Raw genomic sequence first — 25,749 nt, 5'->3', positions numbered from 1 at the left:
GACGAATTGATGAAAATTATATTCTTGGAGTAGATATTTCAGCATACTTCAAGAAAAATGAAACAGAACAACTAAAATCTGACGGTCTGTGCCAACAAAAAACATGACTTCCAGGAAAGATGATGGGTGGAAAGAGCACAGATATTTAATATCTAATTGATAATCATGATTTGCGTTTGCACTGTACATGCATCCTAACTTCCTGTTTCATATATAATGGTACAGAGTTTCATTTCTACAGCAGCATTCTCTATATTCTCCATTTAAACAATGAATGAATGAATTAATTATTGGCCAAGTATGCATATACAAGGAATGTGCCTTGGTGCTCCGCTCACAAATGACAACACACACATACAGTTAATAATCAAGAATAAAGCATAACCACATCAAAACAATAAGGATACAACATTACAATAGACAATAGGTGCCATTCAGCCCTTCAAGCCAGCACCACCATTCAATGTGATCATGGCTGATCATTCTCAATCAGTACCCCGTTCCTGCCTTCTCCCCATACCCCCTGACTCCGCTATCCTTAAGAGCTCTATCTAGGTCTTATGGTCTAAACATGTGGGTGAAAATAAACCAGAGCAAAAAAGAGACTACAGACTTTAGTTATTGAGTAAAACTATCACTCGTGGAAAAAAGCTGCTTTTATGTCTGGCTGTAGCTGCTTTGACAGTCCGGAGTCGCCTTCCAGAGGGAAGTGCTTCGAAGAGTTTGTGGCCAGGTTCAGAGGGATCAGAGATGATCTTACCCGCTCGCTTCCTGGCCCTTGCAGTGTACAGTTCGTCATTGGGGGGAAGGCTGCAGCCAACAACCTTCTCAGCTGTGCGAACAATCCGTTGCAGCCTCCGGAAGTCGTGCTTGGTGGCTGAGCCAAACCAGACCATGATGGAGAAGGTGAGGACGGACTCAATGATAGCAGTATAGAATTGGACCATCATTGCCTGTGGCACATTGTGTTTCTTCAGTTGCCGCATGAAGTACATCCTCTGTTGTGCCTTTTTGACTGTGGAGTCGATGGTGGCCCCCATTTAAGGTCCCTGGAGATGATGTTTCCAAGGAACTTAAATGACTCCACACATGTGACTACGGTGTTGTTGATGGTGAGTGGGGGGAGGGGAGGGGGATCTCTTCGAAAGTCTACAATTAGTTCCACTGTCTCCATTGAGCTCCAGGTTGTTGCGATGGCACCAGGACGCCAGCTGTGTCACTTCCCCTCTGTAGGCAGATTCCTCCCCATCCTGGATCAGTCCAATCAGGGTAGTGTCATCCGCAAACTTGAGGAGCTTGACAGAGGAGTCTGTGGAGGTGCAGTCATTGGTGTAGAGAGAGTAAAGGAGAGGGGAGAGTACGCAGCCTTACTCAACTGCCCCGACGAGGGGGCTTCGATCACCGGCTGCGGGAGCTTCGATCACCCCGACTGCGGATGGTTCGACTGCCCCGACCACGGGAGAATAAAGAGGAAGTGGATTGGACTTTATTGCCTTCCATCACAGTGAGGAATTTGGGGAATCCGGTGTGGTGGATGTTTATGTTAACTTTTATGTTGTTGTGTGTCTTGTTGCATTTTGTTTTAGTATGGCTGTATGGTAATTCGAATTTCACTGTACCTTAATTGGTACATGTGACAATAAACTGAACTTGAAACCTTGAAACCTTGAACCTGGAGGTTTTATTTTTCAAAGTTCTGGAGCTGTTGCCTGATGGACCTCTCACTGATAATGGGGAATTAGTAATAGGAAATATGGAAACAGCAGAAAATTTGAACAAATATTTGCATCTTCATTTTAGTAAGAGCATCTCAAAAAAGATAGAAAATTCAGGAGAAAAAGAAAGCAAGGAACTTAAAACAAACACTATCACTAAAGAAAACGTAGCAGGCAAACTAATGGTGCTAAACACTGACTTCCCTGAAGATGACCCACAATCTATTGTCTTAAATGAAGTTGGCTACAGTGATAGTGGATATATTGGTTGTGATCTTCCTTCATTTCTGGAATGTTGCCAGCAGACTGGAAAACCACAAATGGTGCATTCCCATTAATAAAGTAAGCAGACCGAAAATAGAATGCTGTTGGCCAATTAGGCTGTCACCCATCATTGCGAAAATGCTAGATTCCTCATTAACGAAGTAGAAGTAAAATATTGAGAAAACTGGAATGGAATTTGTCAGTGAAAGAATTATTACAGGATGGTAGTTGAAGGGGAACCAGTAGAGTCATAGTCATACAGCATGGAAACAGGCCCTTCTGCCCAATTTGCCCACACTAACCAAAGTGCCCTATCTTTACTAGTCCCACCTGCCTGCGTTTGGCACATATCTTTCTATACCTCTCCTATCCATGTACCTGTCCAAATGTTGCTTAAACATTGTGATAGTACCAGCTTCAACTACCTCCTCTGGCAGCTCGGATGTTGTTTATTTGGAATTCCATAAGGCAATTCACAAGATGCCATATAAAAGATTACTGCAGAATATAAGAGCGCATGGCATTTAGGGTAACATCTTACCATGGACAGAGAAGGCTACTTAACTGGAAAAAAAGGACTCAGAATAAATGGATCATTTTCAGGCTGGTGAAATGGCAAATCAAAAAGGGATGTACAATAATGAAAAAACTGCAGTCTAGTTCCTCAATGGAGTGAGCCACTAAATGTGGCTCATTTGACTATCTTAGCAACATTCATACATTTCATTTATCAACTAAATCAGAGATCTGTGAGTTAATATTATATGAAGTGATTTGGGAGTGGAACAGTGATAAATAATTTTAAAACATGATTTACAACAGTGGTATTATCATTGATATTGTTGGCAGAACATATTATACATAATCGCAATAAACTATAAAGTTAAAGCTTCGAGTCATCAATGTTGTTATAATTTGCAACCTCCATGTTAGAAACAGAAAGGTTGGGTAACTCAGGACCTACAGTTTGGCAAGCAAGCCAGGAGTTTACATTTCAACACAGTTAAAAGCAACGAGAAACCATTCTAAATCGAATAACCCTGTTGCTAGGTGGTAAACAGGATAATCTGCTTGACAGTATAGAAAAATAATAAGCACAGAATGTCTTCTAAAAAACTCAACTAGGCAGGACAGTATGACTGTTGAAATAAAATCAGCAGATAGCAGCCAACAAGCACAGATTATAAGATTGGAACCTTTCAAGAGAAGGATTGCAGGAAAAGCTTGCAAACTAGTATAATTAACATTACAGAAGGAATAAGAGTACGTAAGAGATCTTAAATCAAATGGTTCAGTATTTACTGTCAAAGATACTAACCTAAAAATTCCAGGACAGGTAAGGGAAGCACGAGAGGTTGAAAGCCAAGGCAGTAATTGGTATGATATGGTACTTTATTTGTCACGTGTACCGAGGTACAGTGAAATTAATTTTTGTAAACAGTTCAGATTGCAGAGGAAAAAAGAATAATGAAAAAGCACATCTTGGGTTTGACAGAACCAAAAGCATGAACATAAGTAAATAATCCATTTTTCATAATTGAAAGGGAGATCTGGCAGCAGAAGGAAAAATTAAGTTTAATGATTCTAACTGGAACTCCATGGATGGAGTAGTTCATTAGTCTAGGAACTAAATAAGCTGATGACAAACTAGAATGTAGGAATATCCACAATATAATAGATGCTCCGTGGAGGCAAATGGGCTAAAAGGAGGGTACTGATTTGTGATAGCAAATACCCCACTTCAAGTGGAAGGGCTTACAGAACAAATATCATGAACAATATCAGAACAACATCAAAATATTTTGATGGACAAAATAATAATATATTTCTGATAACGGAGTATGCATTGATACTCATGGGTGTGACAATTAGGAGCAAAGAAAAGTTATTCGCTTAGCTTAGTGCCTGAGACATTTGGGAGTTTGCTTGCAGCTATACAAGGAAGAAAGAAGAGACTTTCACAACACTGTAAATGCAATAAATGGCTCCAACAATCACAAAACAAATTCACATGACCAAAATGTACATAGTCACATTCACTTTGCATCCAGCATTATGGATAATTTAAATATTCATATAAATATAATAAATTATTGTTTTATTTTGCAAGACATGGAATGGAAATTTCATTTAGTAATGAAAATACCAGTATTTTATGTAGGGAAAGATCAAGCCAACAGTAACTGTAGGCCATGGATTTTGGAGTTGCAGTCAGGAAAGTCTAGGTGAGTAACTGTAATGCATTTTGTATGTGGTACACTCTGCAACCACAGTACACTGGTGGTGGAAGGAATAAATGTTAAAGATAATGGATCGGGTACCAATCACACCATCTAGTTAGACCTGGATGGTATTGAACTTATTGAATGTTGTTGCAGCTCCACTCATCCAGGCAAAAGAAGAGTATTCCACATGCTCCCCAATTGTGGTATGAAGTTGGTGAAAAGAATAAATGGTTCAATAGTGACCCCAGAGTGGGGAGGGGACCTGATGATGATAATGCCAGTGAATGTCATGAATAGGTAGTTAGACCCTCTGCTATATGCTATAATGATTGCTGGCACTTCTCCGGTATCAGCATATGGAACTGCAGATGCTGGTTTACAAATAAATACAAAGTGCAAGAGTATCTCAGCGGGTCAGACAACACCTTTGGACAACATGGATAGACGACGATTCGGGTCGGGACCCTTCTTTGTGTCTATGCCTGAATGTTGTTTAAATGTGGCTTTTTGTCGGCTTGTACTGCTTCACTTGCTGAAGAGCTGCAAATAGAATTAAGAATTGTGCAAACATTTGGCAATATCCCATCTCTGACATCATTGTGGAAGGAGGAGCACTGCTGAAATAATGAAGATAGAGAGTTAGACTTGGTATGCAAGAAGAAATTTATTCAGTGGAATCATGAGGCTGAGATGATTCACTTTCAGCAGCTATAATCAACTTCCTTTATGTCAGTTATGACTTCAGTCATTGGAATGTTTCCCCTTAATGCACATTTATTTAAAATTTACCAGTGTTCCTTGATATCATACTTGGTCAAATGCAGCCATGATGTCAAATCCAGTCACTCTCACCTTATTTCTGGAATTCAGTCTTTAGTCCGATTGGATTTGTCATGCTTTTTGTCAAGAGTTCAGTCAAGAGTTGTTTCGACAATATTTTTGCATAATTAAACAAAATAGTTTTCAAGACAGTGAAGGCAATGAAAGCTTCTATCAGAACTGCTAAGGTCTCACTGGATAAACTGAATGTCTGTAGCAGCAAAGACAAAGTATTCTTAACCTATTTTTGGAATCAGAGGAATTTAATATCATTGGGCACAGAAGGGTTCCTTCCAAGATTTATATGAAGCTTCAGGATATAGCAGGTGTTTGAAATGGCTACATTGCATCATTCTTCATTACAAAACCTGATTCTGATGTCACTAATTCATTGAACATGTAGTTATCAAAACTAAAAGTGCTGAATGAGAAGAATAAATTGGGCAAAAGAATTGCTGAAGTGATATCTGATCCATGAGAATCACTAATACCTTTGCACTGTCAGATATTTGTATATGATCCTCTGTGATGTGTTTGCTGGGGTTTAGAAAATATAAAAACTGTTCACATAGTCCCATTTTAATCCAGGACTCTAGCCAACAAGAATGATTTTGGCAAGATTTACACCATGAATACAGAGAAGGTGAGAAAGCCAGATTTCTAAATTAAATAATTAAAGAAATAATTTCTAAAGGACTTTATACAGCTAAAGTGATGGCACCATCTAAAAATATATGACACTTACCAAAACAGGCCTAAGAGTGCACAATATTCTCCAACTTCTCCATCCTCAAGATGACCAGGATTCATTGTGCTATAAAAGCATGATGGAGGTTAAAACATAAACGTCAAAATATTCCAAGAATTGAACAGCAAGCACAAAGACATTAATGATATATTTGTTTTGATATGTTTTATTGTCTAAACCGTCCAGTACAGATTATTCAGAAATATAGATCACAAGTAATTTTAATCCAAATAGTCTCCAAAAGTGTTTCATTCTAATAATGCCAAGCAGCTAGCTGGTTTCCAATTCTTGTTACTGAACAGTGATGTTTGATTATTGTTACAATACATATTACCATATTGTTTCACTCTACTAATTTAATAAACAAATATTTATCCGGGAACTAATAGGACCCTGGCTCCTGGCACTTACTGACTCCATTGGTAGTCAGTGATATCATGCTTTGGTATCACAGCAGTGAAAGTAGATTGAGAGCAGAGGCTGCAATATAAACTGAAAAAACAGTCACTTCATCAGCAACTAAGGATGCCAACATCCACAAAGAGTTGCCAGCTGGCATGTCTGTTTTAGACCCCTTTAGTGTGCTTGGTAACAGTGAAGTGTTTCAAAACTAAAAACAGTTTGAAATATAGATGTGTAACACTATCATAATCACATACATATGAAGGGAATGTTTCTGTAAATTATGGTTGTCAGAATTTGGAATTTCTGTTGTTTGGCCATGGTGTCAGGCTTTGGTCTCAGAAATGATTATGGAGTAAAGCCTAGCCAAGAAGAATATCATTTTCATGATTTTGACACTATATGGATAAGGAGAGCCCTCTGTTGAGTCACTGTCATTTGTCATATAAATAGCTATGCAAAGAACAGCACTGAGGGACATCTATGCATTTCATTTAAAATACCTTCAAATCAGATGAGAGCGCTCGAAAATTCATTGATTTGGGAGAACATACCCTCTAATCCACATCATAAGAGTGCAGCCGTATGTGGGAGTAATAATTATGAAGCCAGAGATTTTGTATGAATGATTTCAAGCTACATATATAAATTTCTCTTAAAGACACTAAACTTTGCATTTCACATTGAAATATGTGTGCCTGGATAATGGTTTACAGTGTTTGTAATTTTTCAGTTTATATTCTTTGTATAGTTGTATACTTTCGGGACAATATTGATTTATCCTCGAGTAAATCGTGTTGGCCATTACTTCTAGTGAAATCATACTAAATATGAAAATTGGAACAGACAACTACAGTATAGCCAAATGATTCCATCTACAATTTTCTTAGGGTCAATGTGCAACTAATTTCATTGTCTATCATACAACACATTTCTACCCCAATCTCACAGCTCCAACAAACGATTGTCATTCAACTGTCATAACATAAATAGAATGAGCACAAACCATTGTGTTCTGCATTGAAAACCATTTAGGAACCAACTCCGCTGGCGTCATATATCTCACAGCTAATGTCTCTTACTCATTTGGAGAGGAACTCGATTAGATATACAGTTAACTGCCGGAAGATTGGCGCATTGCGCATGTTGTGCCTTTGTTTAAAAAAGGTTCTAAAAGTATACCTAGCAATTTTAGACCTATTAGTTTGACGTCTGTGGTGGGAAAATTAATGGAAAAGATACTTAGGGACAATATATATAATTATTTGGATAATCAAGGCCTGATTAGAAACAGTCAACATGGATTTGTGCCTGGAAGGTCATGTTTGACTAATCTTCTTGAATTTTTTGAAGAGGTTACCAGGGAAATTGATAAGGGCAAGGCTGTGGATGTTGTCTATATGGACTTCAGTAAGGCATTTGACAAGGTTCCACATGGAAGGTTGATTAAGAAGGTTAAATCGTTGGGTATTAATAGTGAGGTTGCAAGATGGATTCAACAATGGCTGAATGGGAGATACCAGAGGGTAACGGTTGACAATTGTATGTCAGGTTGGAGGCCAGTGTCTAGTGGAGTGCCCCAAGGATCTGTGTTGGGTCCACTGTTGTTTGTCATTTACATTAATGATCTGGATGATGGTGTGGCAAATTGGATTAGTAAATATGCAGATGATACTAAGATAGGTGGAGTAGTTGATAGTGAGGTAGATTTTCAAAGTCTACAGAGAGACTTGGGCCTTTTGGAAGGGTGGGCTGAAAGATGGCAGATGGAGTTTAATGCTGATAAGTGTGAGGTGCTGCATTTTGGTAGGACAAATCAAAATAGGACGTACAGGGTAAATGGTAGGGAATTGAGGAATGCAGTGGAACAGAGGGATCTGGGAATAACTGTGCATTGTTCCCTGAAGGTGGAATCTCATGTGGATAGGGTGGTGAAGAAGGCGTTTGGTATGCTTGCCTTTATAAATCAGAGCATCGAGTATAGAAGTTGGGATGTAATGTTGAAATTGTACAGGGCATTGGTGAGGCCGAATCTGGAGTATGGTGTGCAGTTCTGGTCGCCAAATTATAGGAAGGATGTCGACAAAATGGAGTGGGTACAGAGGAGATTTACTAGAATGTTGCCTGGGTTTCAGCACTTAGGCTCCAGAGAGAGGTTGAACAGGTTGGGTCTTTATTCTTTGGAGCGTAGAAGGTTGAGGGGGGACTTGATAGAGGTTTTTAAAATTATGAGAGGGACGGACAGAGTTGACGTGGGTAGGCTTTTCCCTTTGAGAGTGGGGAAGATTCCAACAAGGGGACATAGCTTCAGAATTGAGGGACAAAGGTTTAGGGGTAACATGAGGGGGAACTTCTTTACTCAGAGGGTTGTGGCTGTATGGAATGGGCTTCCAGTGGAAGTGGTGGAGGCTGGCTCGATTTTATTATTTAAGAGTAAATTGGATAGGTATATGGATAGGAGGGGATTGGAGGGTTATGGTCTGAGTGCAGGTAGATGAGACTAGGTCAGGGAGAATGGTCGGCGTGGACTGGTAGGGCCGGACAGGCCTGTTTCCATGCTGTAGTTGTTATATGTTATATGTTATATGTTATATATGTTACATTGCAGACAAAGGCAATGCCAGGACACTAACCTGCAGGACTTGGATCCAGTAAAGAAACAAATTTAATTTTCACATATGCGTTTTAATCTCCATTGTATCAAAATGCACAACTAAACTCACATGGATCTAATGAGTTTTTTGAGGAGGTGACGAGCTTGATTGATGAGGATCGGGGAGCGGATGTTGTCCACATGGACTTTATTTAGTAAAGCATATAAGAATCTTGGTAGGCTGGTCCAGACGATTAGTATAATTTAGTTTATGTTTAAAGATACAACATGGAAACAGGCCCTTTGGTCTACCATTCATATTGACCATCAATCACCTATTCACACTAGTCCTGTTATCCCACCTTCTCATCCACTCCCTACAAATTAGGGACAAATTATAGAGGCCAATTAACCTAAAAACCCACGTCTTTGTGATGTGGGAAGAAACTGGAGCACCCAGAGGACACCCATACGGTCACAGGGGGAATGTTCAAACTCTGTACAGATAGTACCAGATGTCAGGATTGAACCCGGGTCTCCTGCACTGTGAAGCTTATTAAGTTATATAGAATAAATAATGAATTGGTAAGTTGAATGCAAAAGTGGCTTGACCATAGAAGATAGAGGTTAATATGAAGGGCCATTTTTCTGACTAGAGGTCTGTGATCAGTGGTGCTTCATAATCATAAGTATCCATGCCTCCATTAAATTATCTGGATGAAAACGTAGGTGGTTGGATTATTAAGTTTGCAGACAACACATAAAATCTGTGGATTTGTGGATAATTAGAAAGGTTTTCAAAGGGTATGACAGGATATGGATCAGTTGGAAATTTAGTCAGTGAAATGGCAGATGGAAATAAACCTGGATAAATGTGAGGTGAGGCATTTTGGGAGGTCAAATGCAAAAGGAAAGCTTACAGGACCCTTAAGAGCACCAATGTACAGAGGGATCTTGGGGTACAAGTCCATAGCTTCCTAAAAAAGGCAATACAAGTGGATAGAGTGGCATGCTTGTCTTCAGCGGTCGGGAAATTAAGCATAAAAGTTGCAAGTCATGTTGCAGCTGTGACCACATTTGGAGTATTGTGTGCAATTCTAGTTGTCACACAATAGGCAGGATAAGGAGGCTTTGGGGAGGGTACAGAAGAGGTTCAACAGGATGTTGCCTGGATTGGAGTGTATTAGCTATGCGGAGAGGTTGGGCAAACTTGAATTGATTTCCTTGGAATTTTGGAATCTGAGGGGTGATCTGAGAGAAGTATATAAGATCATGAGAGGCATTGATAGGGTAGATAGGGTCTTTTTTCCCAAGGGTGAAAAAGTCTGAGGGAGTATATATAGGTTTAAGGTAAGAGGGGAAAGGTTTAAAGGAGATGTGTGAGTCATGGTTTTTTTACACAGACTGAAAAGTACTGCCAGGGAAGGTGGCAGAAGCAGATACAAAAGCAATGTTTAAGAGGCATTTAGACAGACATATTAACAGGCAGGGAATAGAATTTTTATGGAACATGTGCAGGCAGGTGGGATTAGTTGAATTTGCATCCTGGTTGGTGCACCAAACCAGGCCTGTTCCTGTGCTATAGTGAGCTATGTTCTATGTTGATCAATGCAACATACCCAATAAATCATCCAATAGGAAAATTCATTATGCAGGATATGTAATAACATTCATATTATCCTCAGCCCCACAAATTTAACATATCTTTGTTAGTTCATCAGGATTTGGGATTGTTTGCTTCAACTCTGTTTCAATGGATCCTGCGGTGATTAATGAGACCAACATTTGGACTGCAGAGTTTACTACAGATGAAAGCAGAGATGTCCAACAAGACAGATGGGTGGAAAGCTGTGAGGTGGTATGCTCCTTCCATTGTCTCTGCAGGACTTTGAGGGTCACTGCTTAGAGCTCTCAATGCCAAACCAAATGCACCAGCTAAACTTGAAGTCTTAGGCCAACACTTCCAAGGAGTCAGAGGGAAAGTTGCATTTTTTCAAGGAATCTGAAAACATCCTTCTGTAATCTTCTCTCACAAGTGTCTGTTGCAGAATCCAATATTGAGCATGGGAACAATGTGGCCATCACAATGCAAAGTGTGATTATGACCTTAATTAGGAACGTTGTAGGAGAGGAAGCTGCTGTTAATTCAGTTATCATTCCTGTGTAAACAGCATTAATGGTATATTTTCAGTGTCTTGAGGTGCCTGCTATTGTCCTAGAAGCATACAGCTATAGTCTCAGAAGTCTCTGGATCATTGCTGCCAATAGACAATGATTTATGTGCCAGGTTTGAGGTCATGATCTTCAAATATCCTTTTTCTGTTGTTGAAGGTTGTTGGCTGCAACCTTCCCCCCATTGACGAACTGTACACTGCAAGGGCCAGGAAGCGAGCAGTTAAGATCATCTCTGACCCCTCTCACCCTGGTCACAAACTCTTCGAAGCACTTCCCTCTGGAAGGCGACTCCGGACTGTCAAAGCAGCCACAGCCAGACATAAAAACAGCTTTTTTTCCTTGAGTGATAGCTCTACTCAATAGCCAAAGTCTGTAGTCTCTTTTTTGCCCTGGTTTATTGATGTGTAGGGATCGCTGGTCGGCGTGGACCCAGTGGGCCAAAGGGCCTGTTTCCGCGCTGTATCTCTAAACTAAGCAAAATATTATTTTATGACTTGCCTTTTTAAGTACCTGTCTAAATATCTCTTAAATATAATGACGGTATCTGATTCCACCACCTCCTCTGTCAGTGAGTGAGTTTGAGATATCATCCACTCTCTCTCACCTTAAACTATGTACTCTTGTTGTTGATATCCTGAGCATGGAAAAGAAATTCTGACTTTCTACCCTATCTATGCTTCTTATATAGCTCTATGTGGTCACTCTTCAGCCTCTCAAGTTCCAGGATTCAAGAGCCGAGTTTATCCAATCTCTCTCCATATCTAAAGTCTTCTAATCCAGGTAACATCCCAGTAAATCTCCTCTACACTCTCTCTGGTGTAACCATATACTTCTTATAGTGTGGCGACGAAACTGAATTAAAAAATCTGAGTGCATTCCAACCAATGTTTTCTCAAGATACAACATAATGCCCAACTTTTATATTGTATGCCCTGTGGCATCAGGGATGACGTCAGGTTCGGCAGTGAACACACCAGCACTCACAGTAGAGTGAACTTGTGTATATATTTTATTTACAGTGGAAAAAAAGTTCAGGACAGCATAGGGCGCATGTACGGTGAGCACTGGCAATCTCGGGCCTGCCCCAACAGCTCAGTTATGTCTTTGAAGGAGCAGGCATGGGAATCTCAGGCTTCTCCCTGCAATTCACACTTGCCCCAAGAAAAAGCGTGGCAATCTCAGGTTTATCGTTGCAGTTCAGCTTGGTCTTAAAGAGACCACTGGCAGTCACTGGGTTATCCTGGTGGCTCATTCTTTACCTTTATGTGTGAGCACAATCTCTCATTGTCTGTGGACAAGAAGAGGGTCCGGCGTCTCAAACATACCCTGGCCACTCAGACCTAGCCTTAGTTGAGGTGCTAGCTGTCTATGGCTTCATCCTGACAGCTCAGTCTTGACCATACAGTGGTGCTGGTGGTCTTGGGTCTGTCCCAGTGGCTCAGTCTTCCTCGGATCTGTGACAGAGGAACACAGCTAGCAGGAAGGTGCCCCACTTCTTCTCCCTTTCACTCTCTTCTTTCTTCCTCTTTATCTTCTGCTTCTTCTCTTGCCTTCTCCCCTCTGGCTATAATGCTTGGGTTTTATAGGCTGGCAAAGTTCAGGTGGCCAAACCAATATCAGCTAATTGAACCCTGCTGCTACCAATGACCCTGAGGTTTGGCCTGTCCTGGCCTGTCTGCCAGTGTTAGGGATCAGAGCAGCATTCGAGGGAGGTAGCACTATCAGAGCCCTGATGTATAACGGCAAGCATGCCAATATGCCTTCTTCACTACTGTATCTACCTGTGTTTTTATTTTCAAGGAACTCTGGACTTGAACCCTAAGGACCCTCTGTTGTTCATTAACATTCCTTAGAACATGATTGGTAACACACCGAATCAGGAAAGCATCCTTCCACCACTACTGTGTTAGATTTTTGTAGATTTCTGTGAGAACCACTCTCATCCCTCTAATGCCTGGTTTCATTCATCAGCATTACGATCTTAGAAATCAGTCTGGTGAACCTTTGCTGAACTTCCTCTTAAGGACAAACATCAGATATGTTGATCCTAAACATCAGATATGGTGATCCAAAGTACACACAATAACAAGACATCCCTGCTTCTATTCTAGAATTCTCTAATTATGAAGGCCAGAATATAATTTGTCTTTATCGTCACCTGCTGCACCTGATGCTTATCTGGAGCCACCATTGCACAAGAACCCGAATTGTGTTACTCCTTGCTCTTTCTTAATCTGTCACTATTCAAAGAATAATGTCTTCCTCTTATTTCTACCAAATTGTGTAGCCTCACATTTATCTACATCACATTAAACAACATCTGCCATGCATCTACTTATTCCCTCAACCTGTTAAAATCAATCTGGAGCTTCTTTGCATTCACCTCAAAGCTCATCCTCCGACCCAGTTTTGTGTCATTTGCAAACATGACATTACATCTAATTCTGCCATCCAAATAATTAATATACATCATGAATAGCTTGGGACTCAGCACTGATCCCTGTGGTATCCCTCCAGTCACTACTTCCCACTCAGAAAAAAACCCGCTTATTCCTACTCTTTGTTTCCCAATGATTAACCAGTTCACTATTCGCATTGTACGTTATCATGTGGTTCAATATTGCATGCTAATCTCTGAGGTGAAACTTTGTCAAAAGCTTTCTGAAAGTCCAAATACATTAAGTGCACAGGTTCTCCCTCAGATAATATGCATGTTACATGCTCTAAAAAGGTTTCATTCAACTGGAAAGGGTGCCAAAAAAGTCATGTGGTCGTTATTGGGTCTGGAGGGTTTGAGTTATAAGGAGAAGCTGGATAGGCTCAGACTTTTTTCTCTGGAGCATAGAGGGTGAGGGGTGACTTCATCGATTTATAAATTCATGAGGGGATATAGATAAGGTGAAAAGCCACAATCCTTTCTCCAGAGTAGGGGAGCATTGTTCAAGGTGAGAGGGAAACGTTTTCAAAGGGACCTGAGGGGCAACTTTTCCACACACAGGGGTGGTGCGTGTATGGAACAAGCTGCCATAGGAAATAGTTGAGGCAAATGCAATTACGATATTTTAAAATCATTTGGACGTGCTTGGTTAGGAAAGATTTGGAGGGTTATGGAAGAGGCAAAGGCAAGTGGGACTAACTTGTTTAGGCAACTTTGTCAGCATGTACGACTTGGGCCTAAAGACCTGTTTTCATATTGTGGAGTTCTATGACTCCAAATTCCGGTAGATTTGCAAGCATGATTTTTCTTTCATGGATGCATATTGACCTTTTCCAATTCTGTCACTCTTCTGTGTGTGCTCTGTTATTACATTTTCCAATGAACTTCAGCATTATGCTACCAATTACATCAGGTTAAACGATGTAAAATTCAACATTTCCATCCCTGTTTTAATATTGGGATTTCATTACTGCCCACTGGGACTCTTCCAAATTCTAAAGAACAAAATCACTATTTCTGGAGCCAATTAATTAAATATAGCTTTTTGAGCCCCGGGGATTTATCAGCCTTTAATCTATTCAATTTCTCCAACATCACTTCCCTACTAATAATGATTTCATTTTATCCCTTCCTCTCAGTAGATTCAGTTTTCCCCACCATTTATGGGAGACTAGACCAAGTGGACCCGTTGAGCCCAAACCTCTCCTGCATTGGTGCCGCACCCTCTCCTCCCCCCCCCTCCCCCTTCCCTCTCCACCCCTTCCCCCTCCTCCTCCCTCCCTCCTCCCCCTCCCCTCCCCTTCCCCATCCCTTCACCCACCCTCCCCCTCTACCCCTCCCTCCCCTCCCCTCCCCACCTCCCTCCCTCTCCCCTCCCTCCCCCCTCCCCCTCCCCTCCCCATCCCCCCTCCACCCCCCTCCCCTCTCCCTTCTCCTCCCCCCCACTTTATCCCCCTCAACCTCCCTTATCCTCCCTCCACCCCCTCCCCCCCTCCCTACGAGATGAATTTAAACTTTAAAATGTGAATAACTTTAAAAATATAACACCAATTTCAATGAAACTTCTTCCATTAGCACCAAACGGACGACGGTGAGTAAGGTGGGCCTAAAATTGAGGCGCTATCGTGTACCGTTTTGGCTGTAGTTCAGGAACAGACAAACAAACAAACGAGAGTTTTAGTATGTAGAAGATTATATTATATGCAGCTTCCATTGTGATGACAGAATCAGAATAAGTATTTATTCAGTTTGCCATTTCTCCATAATAAATTCCCCTTTCTGACTGTAATGGACCCACGCTTATCTTTATTAATCTTTTTCTCTTTACATATTTATAGAAGGTTTTAAGTCAGAGTCAAAAAGCCATACAGTACCAAAACAGGCCCTTTGGCCCACCTTATCCATGCCAACCAAGTTGTCATTTGCAACCAATCCCTTTACCCTCCTTTGCAGAATTCTAAACCGTTCCCAATCCTCAGATTTGCTATTTTTTCTGACCTTATGTTCCTCATCCTGGGATCTAATATTGTCCCTAATATCATTAGAATGTCTTGCCTTGTTTATTTTTGCGCCTGATAAGAATTAACTATTGTTGTAATTCATCCATGTACTCTATCAATGTTTGCCTTTACCTTTCTACTGTCATCCCTTCAAATAATGTTCCTTGCCCCATTGTGATGAAGTAAACAGTACATAACCCTACAATAATTGGCATGTGCAGTTAGCCTTGCACCATAATTAAAAATTTGTGGTCCAGATTCCACAGGCTTCAACTACAAACAGAATCAGAGTTCTACTTGTTTGGTAAGCCTCTCACAACAATCAGAACTTCTGGTTTGCCTTATGTTGTCAGCTTTGCAATATCTTGCATTCCACGTTTTCAGTGATCCTTTCATCATACTCAGAATCTGTGTTCCATGTGTACTTTAAGCTTTGCACTAAAGTGAAGAATCTGTGTTCCATATGTTTTATGAATGTTGCAATACAATTAAAATCTGTATTTCATATGTTCAGTGACCCCTGTTCTATTGTCAGAATTTTAGTTGAAGAGTCTATTGGAATGTGAGTTTGTACATTCAAATACAGTTTTGGTATTAGTAGGTTATTCCTGCAGCCTTCCCAGTAGATCTTACAGTTGCATTCTTGCAAATTTATAGTTCAGTATTTCTTCATATGATATCCTTTATGCATCCTTTGTTTTGATTATTATCACTCATTATTGACATATTCTATTTCCTAATTACTCTACAACACTAGATCTTGCTAAGAGAAACATTACTATAAATAAATGGGGTTATATCTTTTTTCCTGTCCAATTCTAAAAGAATTTAGCAAAAATGATTTGCTGCGCAAAAACATCATGAACACTCCCTTAGTCCTTTGACAGTAACAATTCTGTGTATAGTATCATATTTAGAACTTTATTAAGTTTATGCTTAGTTAAGAGGCAGGAATAAATGGAAACTATATGATAAATCCATGAGACCCAAGAGGTTACAAATGCTGAATCCCGAGTAGAGAAATGGGCAGCTATTGAGGCGGCTGTTTTGGGTCAGGACCCTTTATCAGACTGACAAATGTTTGTGCCTGCTGCTACTCTATCCACTTTATCGCCTGTTCCAAATATCTTATTCTAAGTGTTCAAAAATCTATAATTTACAATGAATGGGCATCTACAATCCTCAGATAGGAAATTCCAAAAACATAACAGCCAGTGTGAAGAAACTCATACCTCAGTCAAACCTGTACGTCTTTGCAGTGCGGGAGGAAACCGAAGATCTCAGTGAAAACGCACACAGTCACGGGGAGAACATAGAAACTCCGTACAGACAACACCCATAGTCGGGATCAAACCCGGATCTCCGGCGCTGCAAGCGCTGTAAGGCAGCAACTCGACCGCTGCGCCACCATGCCGCCCACCCTTACTCTGAAATATTGCCTCTCTGGATTTAGAATCTGGGGCAAACAACTTTAATTTTTAACTAAGACAGAAAACAATTATGGGAAGAATAGGTATAACATTGGTTCAGATTTCTATTAACCAACTGAACCAAAATTCAGAATAGAAGTGGATATTCTTAATGAAGGATAAATCTCTATCTAAATGTCACCATCATAAAGCTCTTACAGACAGCAAACTGGAACTACTATAGATATCACACACATGAAATACACTGGATAGGTATCACATTACTTCCATGATGCTAAAAAGAGAACCACACAAAACAATATTTGCATTTTTCTTTGAGCTGAGGGTTTAGTCATAAGACCATAAGACATAGGAGCAGAATTAGGCCATTCAGCCCATTGAGCCTGCTCTGCCATACAATCATAGCTGATCTATTTTTCCCTCTCCACTCCATTCTCTTGCCTTCTCCCCGTAACCTTTGATGCTCTTCCTAATCAAGAAATTATGAATCTCTACCCAATGTCTTGGCCTCCAGAGCTATCTGTGAATGATGGTGCGGCACGGTGGCGCAGCGGTAGAGTTGCTGCCTTACAGCGAATACAGCGCCGGAGATTCAGGTTCGATCCTGACTACGGGTGCCGTCTGTACGGAGTTTGTACGTTCTCCCCGTGACCTGCGTGGGTTTTCTCCGAGATCTTCGGTTTCCCCCCCACACTCCAACGACGTACAGGTTTGTAGGTTAATTGACTGGGTAAATGTAAAAATTATCCCTAGTGTGTGTAGGATAGTGTTAGTGTGCGGGGATCGCTGGGCGGCGCGGACTCGGTGGGCCTTAGGGCCTGTTTCCGTGCTCTATCTCTAAATCTAAATCTAAAAATCCTCCTCAACTCCATTTTAAAGATACCTCACATCTTTTTATTCTGAGGATGTACCCTCTGATTCTAGACTCTCCCATTACTGAAATCATCCTTCATACATCCGCTCTGTCCAGGCCTTTCATTATCCAGTAGGTTTCAATTAGATTCCCCCCCACCACCCGGTCCTTCTAAACTCCAATGAGTGCAAGCCCAGAGCCATGCAACGCTCCTCATACTTTAACCCAATCATCCCTGGGATCATCCTCCTAAACCTCTGGACACACTCCAATGCTAGCACATCCTTCCTCAGATATGGGACCCAAAATTAATCACAATATGCCAAATGTTGCCTCACCAACATCTTAAAAGGCCTCAGCAAGAAGCTTTTTAAGTGAAGGTTAAGTAAACCATCCTTGATTTAAGGAAGTTCACCCTTAATGTGGAAGTTACATTTTGTCTGTTTGAATACATTCAGATATTTATTGATTTATTGAAGTAGACTATGGCTTAATAAGGTGTTTTGAACTGTGGCGTTTTAGTAAATGTGAATACCAGGTACTTTATTAAGGTTGAAAAGACTCTGTCTTAACAGATGTAAACACAAAACCTTCCCAAAAATCGTAAGGAATAAAAGGTCCAGAGAAAAAGATGAGCTGAAAGAAATTAGCAATGATAATAAAAATACCTTTCGAGATATAAATGAAACTGAAAGTATTTAAATTCCCAGATGACCTGCATTACTAATATATTAGCATCATTAAGGTTTACGAGGATGTTGCAAGGACTTGAGGGCCAGAGCTATAGGGAGAGGTTGGGTAGGCTAGGACTTTAATCTTTGGAGCACTGGAGGCTGAGGAGTGACCTTTCAAAGGTGCAGAAAATCATGAAAGGAATAGATAGGATGAATGCACAGAGTCTGTTTCCCCAGGTAGTAAAGTAAGAACTCAGGGGCATAGGTTTACGGTGAGAAAGGTGATAGGAACCTGAGGGGCAATTTTTTCACACAGAGGGTGGTGGATATATGGAACGAGCTGCCAGGATTAATTGAAGCAGGTCCTCTTCTGCTTGGGGAATCAAGAACTAGAGGGCCCCGGTTTTAAGATGATAGGGGAATTATTATTTTGTGTCATCACACAACTGTTTGCCAATACCGAGCAAATTTCAGTGCCACATCGTTGGCCTCTGCAAGATCCTTTACAGTGCATGTGTCATGCAGCATGTCACAGCTCAGGAGATGTTCCATAGTCTGGAGGCCCCGTCCGCACTCGCAGTCTGCGAATGCCATAGCAGGAGCGTTCTCGTCACGGTCCCTGTCAGATTCTACAAGTATCTGCGAATCCTGCTACCACACCAGACACTGTATCCATGATAGGGGAAAATTTAATAGGAACCCAAGTGGCAACTTTTTCACACAGAATGTGATGGGTATATGGAACAAGCTGTCAGAGGAATTGTTTGAAGCAGATACAATGACAACATTTAAAAGACATTTGGGTACATACATGGCGATGAAAGGCTTAGAGAAATCTAGGTCGAATGCAGGCAAATGAGACTAGCATTGATGAGCATCTTGGTTGGCATGGATGAGTTGGACCAAAGTGCTGTGTGGCTGTGTGACTTTAGACTTTAGAGATATAACATAGAAATAGGCCCTGGAAACAAACAGAAAGAACCTACAAACTCCGTACAGACAGCACCTGTAGTCAGGATCGAACCCGGGTCTCTGGCGCTGTAGGCAGCAACTCTACCACTGTGCCACTGTGCCGCCCTGACACAGACTCAAAAGAGTAGAGGGGAAATAGCTAGAATTAACAGATGGGAGAAAGCGAGAAAGCGAAGGGTGGATACAGGTGAGTAGGAGTTGATTGGCAGATAAACATCAGATGGGGAGGGAAGGTTGGATATTGTGACAGAGACTGGGAAATGCAGACATCTGCTGAGAAAGGAAGCTAAAGAAGGCTGAGGGTGGACAGGTCAATGCAGGCATGGGAAGGGGAATTAGAAAGTCTAGCAACCAAGAGATCCAGGTGCCATAGCAGACAGAGCACAGATGCCCACTGTCCTTGGGTTCCTGTCTCAAAATTTGCTCTAGCTCACTGGCTCTGATGCCATTCACATTAGTTCTGGCAATGAAAACTATTTGCTTTGTTCAAATGAGGCTTGCATGCCAAAATGTCTCAAACCACATATAGTCTTCCTCTGAGAGTTTCCTTTCTTGCTCTGCACTAACCCATCCTACATTAAATCAACACCATTCTGTTAATTCCAAACCTCAATACAATTTATATGCAGACTTTTGTAAAAAGAAGAAATTTAACACAAAAGAGTTATAACCAAATGAGCCACAATTCCCCATTCTTTTGTTACTTTTGAGCTTTTGACATGAATTTCCAACAATTTTTTGGTCCTGTTTCAAAAAGCCAGTGTTTTCAGGTTTTTATTTTACAGCTGTACGGTTTAAACAGTGGAAAGGATCAAACAACTATCACAGCTATGCTAACAGCCTGGATTAGTCAGAGCGTTGAGAAAACAAGCACAACACATGGTTTAATCAATTCCATGGTTATTTACTTCTTCCATCAGAAAGTTCTTTCCCATTTCTATTAAGGCAACTTGCATTTATATACCTTTATAATTATAAAAAAGCAACTTCATTGGAACAGAATTTAAAACTGAGCCACACAAAATTTTAGGGCAGATGTACAAAAGTCTGTTCAAAGGGATAGGTTTTAAGATGTAACTTAAAGGAGAAAAGAAAGGTTTATCAGAGAATTACAGAGCTTGGTGCCACCTAAAGATATAGTCACTGACCAATGTCACTAAATGTGTTATGGTCCAGAGGATCCACAATGCTCACGATCCCCAATCATCAACTCCTCCGCCCATGAATTACAACTGATTTTCTCTGCGATGGCAAGACCCAATGGTGAAAAGAATGCAAGGCTTCAGTGGCATGATACCGAGAACAAAAATGGCCCATCTTCTCAGGTGCTGTTCAAGTTCTAGTCTTAATCTATATAAAGCTGTGTGAACCAGGTCCAAGGCCTGATGGCATCGTGATCTTAGCTGAGACAATGTTTAAGTCCTTTATTAGGAGTTGAAAATGTAGGAAATACTCAGCAGGTCAGAAAGCATCTTGGAAAGAGAAAGAGTTAACATTTTGTATTGAAAACCCTTCCATGGAGGCACAAGAACCTGCAGATGCTGGGATCTGGAGCAATCAACAAGCTGCTGGAGGAACTCAGCAGGTCAGCCAGCATCTGCTATTCCTTTCCCCACTTTCCAAATTTGCAGTGCATTGTCAAGAAAACAATTGCAAAATTAATAGGTATTTTCTGGAAAAGCTACCAGTCCACACTGCACAAAGGTAAAGAGATAGAGAGAAAAGAGGAACATAACATGGAAAGTGGGGCGAGGGGGGGTTCTATTACCAACACAACTTCAATGTCTAATTGGTAATATTTTTCTTGTTCTATTATTATCAGGTTTTCATGTTCTATTATCATCAAATCACAAATAAAGAAAATCACTCCGAATATCTCTCTGTACCCTTTCAATCTGCCACTTTTAATGTTCACAAGCTAACGAATAGAATACAGATAATTCTAATGCAATAAATATATAGCTAAACAAAAGCATTTTTTGTTCAAAACGTCTACAGTAATATTTTTATTATTCACTGCCTTTTATGCTAAAGTTGATCGTCTTACTGCAGTCAATTGCTAGGGTACTCTGGAGGTATTTTACAAAACACTTGCCAACTGTAAAATCACTAAGTAGTATGAATTACTGTCCAGCAAAAATTTCAAAACAAGAGTGATGGAACATTGTTGAAGTAAAATTTAAACTCCAATGGCAAAATTTCCAGACAGAAACAAAAAGATTAGGATTATTGCTCCCCCGAAGCCAAACGCCCTTTCTCATGTCCAGACAATGTTAATACATTGGTAAAAATCAATGTTTTATGGCTCTTAAAGGCATGCTGGTACCAATAGAACTCAGTTGCTTACCAATTTAACATTGTTACTATTTATAAGGGTTATTTTTGTAAACACAGGCTACACAAAGATCTTGCATTACTTAAACTTTAAATATTTTTAAATATGTTGAAGGGTGATCTTGTTTATTTCAGTCAGAACTAAGAAATAACTATGAAAAAGGAGGATTAAGAGAAAATAGCTGACATTTTGTAAATGCTGTACCAATTATAGTTTGAAGAATGATGACAAATAAATCCTACATTTACGATGCCAAAAAATGGCCTAACCTAGAACCTCCATTCCAGTAATGTGGATTCTGAGGTGGCTAATAAGGCCAATGTGGGAGCCAACAGATGAGTCAGAGGGGTACTCAACATAATGCCCAGATAGATTGTTTGTGAGATGGTGTGCTTCTTCTGTGCCTTAAACAGGGTTTCTATGTGTTCCCAATGCATGCCCTCAGGATTCCAAAACTTTCCCAAATGCTCCTTCTCTACTTTCAATGGTCATAGACAGTGGGTATACTGCCTTTCTTTAAGGAAGTTTTGAGCGCATCCTAAAACATTTTTCTATCCTTTCTGGTAATCTTTTCCCAGGGTAGAGCTCAAAACAGGGTACCCGATTCAGGATTCCGATGTTTACACAACCTGCATGAATATAACCAGAGCCTCAATACTGGGGACGTTAATTCACTTATCTTTCCAGTGAAGTTGGAGGATTTTGTGGTGATGGTATTTTTTTGTATTACACGCTGCAAGGAGTCCAGATCTCAGCAGCCTATATCAGGGTTAAGATAACGGCTTCCTGATAGACCAAGAGGTTTTTGTCATGTCTGATGTGTTATTCTTCAAATACCCTATTCCTCAATAAACAAAGAGTGTGCTACTGCATTGAAGGCAGTAGTTAATGTCAACACTGATGCCAGCCTTCTCTGAAGGGTCACTTCCAAGATAAGAAAATTGCCTACATTTTCTATGATTTCTGTTGAGTAGATGTATGGTACAAGGGTGGAGGGGTAAGGGGAGGGACAGATTGATAGAATGTCTTGAAGATATTGAAGTATTTTCTATGTGTTTTAATGTAATAGCTTAGAGCTCAAAGATGTGTGCCATCTGTGTACTGCAGCTCAACTATTGAAATTTGGGTACAGTCAATTAATTCTAACTTAAACTATCATCCATTCTCACAAGCAGTTTACTGGAAGTGAACATTGTATGAAGGAGAAAGCCTGATATAGTTCCTAAGTCAAGATAGTATGCAATTTGGAGAGGAATATATATCGAAACATAGGAAATAGGTGCAGGAGGAGGTCATTTGGCCCTTCGAGCCAGCACCGCCATTCATTGTGATCATGGCTGATCATCCTCAATCAGTAACCCGTGCCAGCCTTCTCCTGGTATCCCTTGATTCTGCTAGCCCCTATCTAACTCACTTTTAAATTCATCTAGTGAATTAGCTTCTACTGCCTTCTGTGGCAGAGCATTCCACAAATTCACAACTCTCTGGGTGAATTTATGGTAGTACACAAAAGGACACAAAGTGCTGGAGTAATTAGCAGGTCAGGTACCATCTCTGGAGAATATGGATATGTGACATTTCGGGTTGAGACCCTTCTTCAAACTTTTCTTTCTTTTTACATGTGTATGGGTGTTCACATGCACCTGAAGCCCTTGTCCTTCTCACTGGTAGATGTTGTCAGTTTGGGGAGATGCTCCAAGAGTAGCCACCATGGCTGCACTATGCTGTATGTGAAGAACTATAGCAGCAGTGTGGGTAATGCAAAGCGTTTAGCAGATACTGCTTTGATGGTAAAGTGAATTGGATGTCATTGAATTACTCTTTTCCACCCCATTAGATGATTAAAAAGAATGTAGAGTAGATGCTCACCAGAGCCCATTCAAAGAAGGCTATAAGCATGGCCTCATTTAATTCGGAGCTTCCAATACACCATCTTAGGTAGCAATATTCTTCAAACATAAAATAGTCTGCACAGATTACTTGCAATGTCTTAATGTATGTTTAGTGCATGTTACTGTGTTCGTCACAACTTTCTCAATATATAGGCTTTTCTTCAAATAGTCCATTTCTACCAAGTAAAGTCTTTAGTGACAATCAGTTCAATTCTGGCACAAGTTGAACAAAAGAAAATTGTTCCCAGATTGCAAATGCAAGGAGCCAGATTCGGTGTCAGCCAGTGCACCAGACACAGCTGTGTATTGGGCCTGCATTCTGCAGGCTGTTTTAATAGCAGACGTTATCATATGCCAAAATCAGCTGTTTAAGATGCCAGGAGTCCAAATGAACCATTTTCACTGCTTTCTCAGTTACCATAAAAGGCTGCTTTAAGTATCCTTGAAAGGGGAAACAATGAATACTTTATCTGATTTGCCGATATTTTATCACTGCCATGCTCAATCTTTCAAAAGGCTTCTTAAATGTTAACGCATTTAGTTTATAACGAGTCTCTTCTGCCACCCAGTGGTCATAAATAATTTTATAGTTCAATGGTACCTAAGCACAGTGAAATTTGATTTTTGCATTCAGTTCAGGGACAATCCTACTGATCATTGAATCAAACATTTTATTAACATGAATAAAATTAGTTATTTCACCACGCAAAGCATGACCATTTAAATTATTATTTCTCATTGTGCACATTTTCATGAACTATTAAATAGTTACATGGATTTTGAAGCTAGTCATAATGCAGCTTCTAACATGTCTGGCAGTACCTGAACCACTAGATAATTCAGCTGTAAATGCTAACGGACTAAACCACAACATCAGAAATCTTTAATCAATAAATTGTTCCCTTTCAGTACTTATACATATTGTATTTTATTATACTCACTTCATACATGAATGTGAATACTATTTAAGAAGATATCAGTTTCTTTCAGAATGCTTTACTATTTTTATACTTTAAAAAACTGATCGGGGACAGACATTTTGTAATATTTCTTTTTCCAGCTAAATGATAGAATAATGTTAGCTATCTTTATTGTTCAATGCTAAGTTAAATAACTAAGTGTGATGTTACTGCATGACACATTTATTGCTGTATTCCAAGGTCCATGCACCTGAAATAAACCAGATACATTTCCTAGAGCTCTTCCTGAGTCACACAGGTGTCAGGGTTATGGGGAGAATGCAGGAGAATGGGGTTAAGATAGGGAAAGATAGATTAGCCATGATTGAATGGTGGACTAGACTTGATGGGCCGAATGGCCTAATTCAGCTCCTATCACTTATGAACTTATGAGTCCCCTGTATTAGCTTACATACTGTATGAAATTCCAGTGGCATTTACAGTATCCACAGGGGAATATAACATTGGCAACAAGAGTTGGATAGAAAAGACCAATTTTCATTGGTGGGTCGGTGGTGGAGAGAACTAACAGCTCCAAACTTCTGGAATTAACATCTCGGAATACCTGTCCTGGGACCAGCACAGGAAGAAGACGTGCCATTGCCTTTACTTCCGTTGAAATCTAAAGAGATTCAGCATGTCATCAAATACTCTAACAAACTTTTATTGATGTACATTGGAGTAGACTTGATGAGCTGAATGGCCTAATTCTGCTCCTATTACATGATCTACATTAGAAAGTATCCTGATTTGGCTGCATCATGGTCTGGTACGGCAATTCCAATGTACCAGAACAAAAGGGGCTGCAGAGAGTGGTGGACTCAGCCATTTATCTTTTGCATAGCCCTCCCCTCCATGGACAGCATCTATACTCTGCCGCATTCATCATTAAGGAATCATAGCATCTGGGCCATGCCCATTTCTCACTTCAACAGAAACCAGAAATCCCATACCACTTGGTTCAGGAACAACTACTTCCCTACAACCATCAGGTTCTTAAATCGACCTGCACAATCCTAATCCTACATCAGCAAAGGAACACTACGGACCACCTTTTTCACTTCTAATGACGTGTGTCTCATTGCATATTTTTGCACAATGCCTTGTTTTTTTTGGACATTTTCAATATCTGGTAGAATTTACGTAGTTTTTGTATAATTGCATGTTGTCAGAATCTATATTGTTGTGATGCTATTGAAAACATAAATTTCTTTGTACCTGTACATCACCAGACTTGTGCATGGCAATAAACTCAA

At 40.3% G+C, this 25,749-nt stretch overlaps 1 protein-coding gene across 1 annotated transcript in view; it reads right to left on the bottom strand.

The window, feature by feature from the left end:
• The window catches only part of LOC144606565 (uncharacterized), a 199,412-nt gene that overhangs the window by 167,085 nt on the left and 6,578 nt on the right, over positions 1 to 25,749 (bottom strand). The window contains exon 3 of the mRNA XM_078422824.1: positions 5,769 to 5,837. Within this exon, the coding sequence (XP_078278950.1) occupies positions 5,769 to 5,837 (69 nt within the window). The remainder of the gene's footprint in view (positions 1 to 5,768; positions 5,838 to 25,749) is intronic.

This window comes from Rhinoraja longicauda, chromosome 26, assembly GCF_053455715.1.
Source record: "Rhinoraja longicauda isolate Sanriku21f chromosome 26, sRhiLon1.1, whole genome shotgun sequence".
Classification (NCBI taxonomy): Eukaryota; Metazoa; Chordata; class Chondrichthyes; order Rajiformes; family Arhynchobatidae; genus Rhinoraja; species Rhinoraja longicauda.
This window is presented reverse-complemented; position numbering and strand designations above follow the sequence as displayed.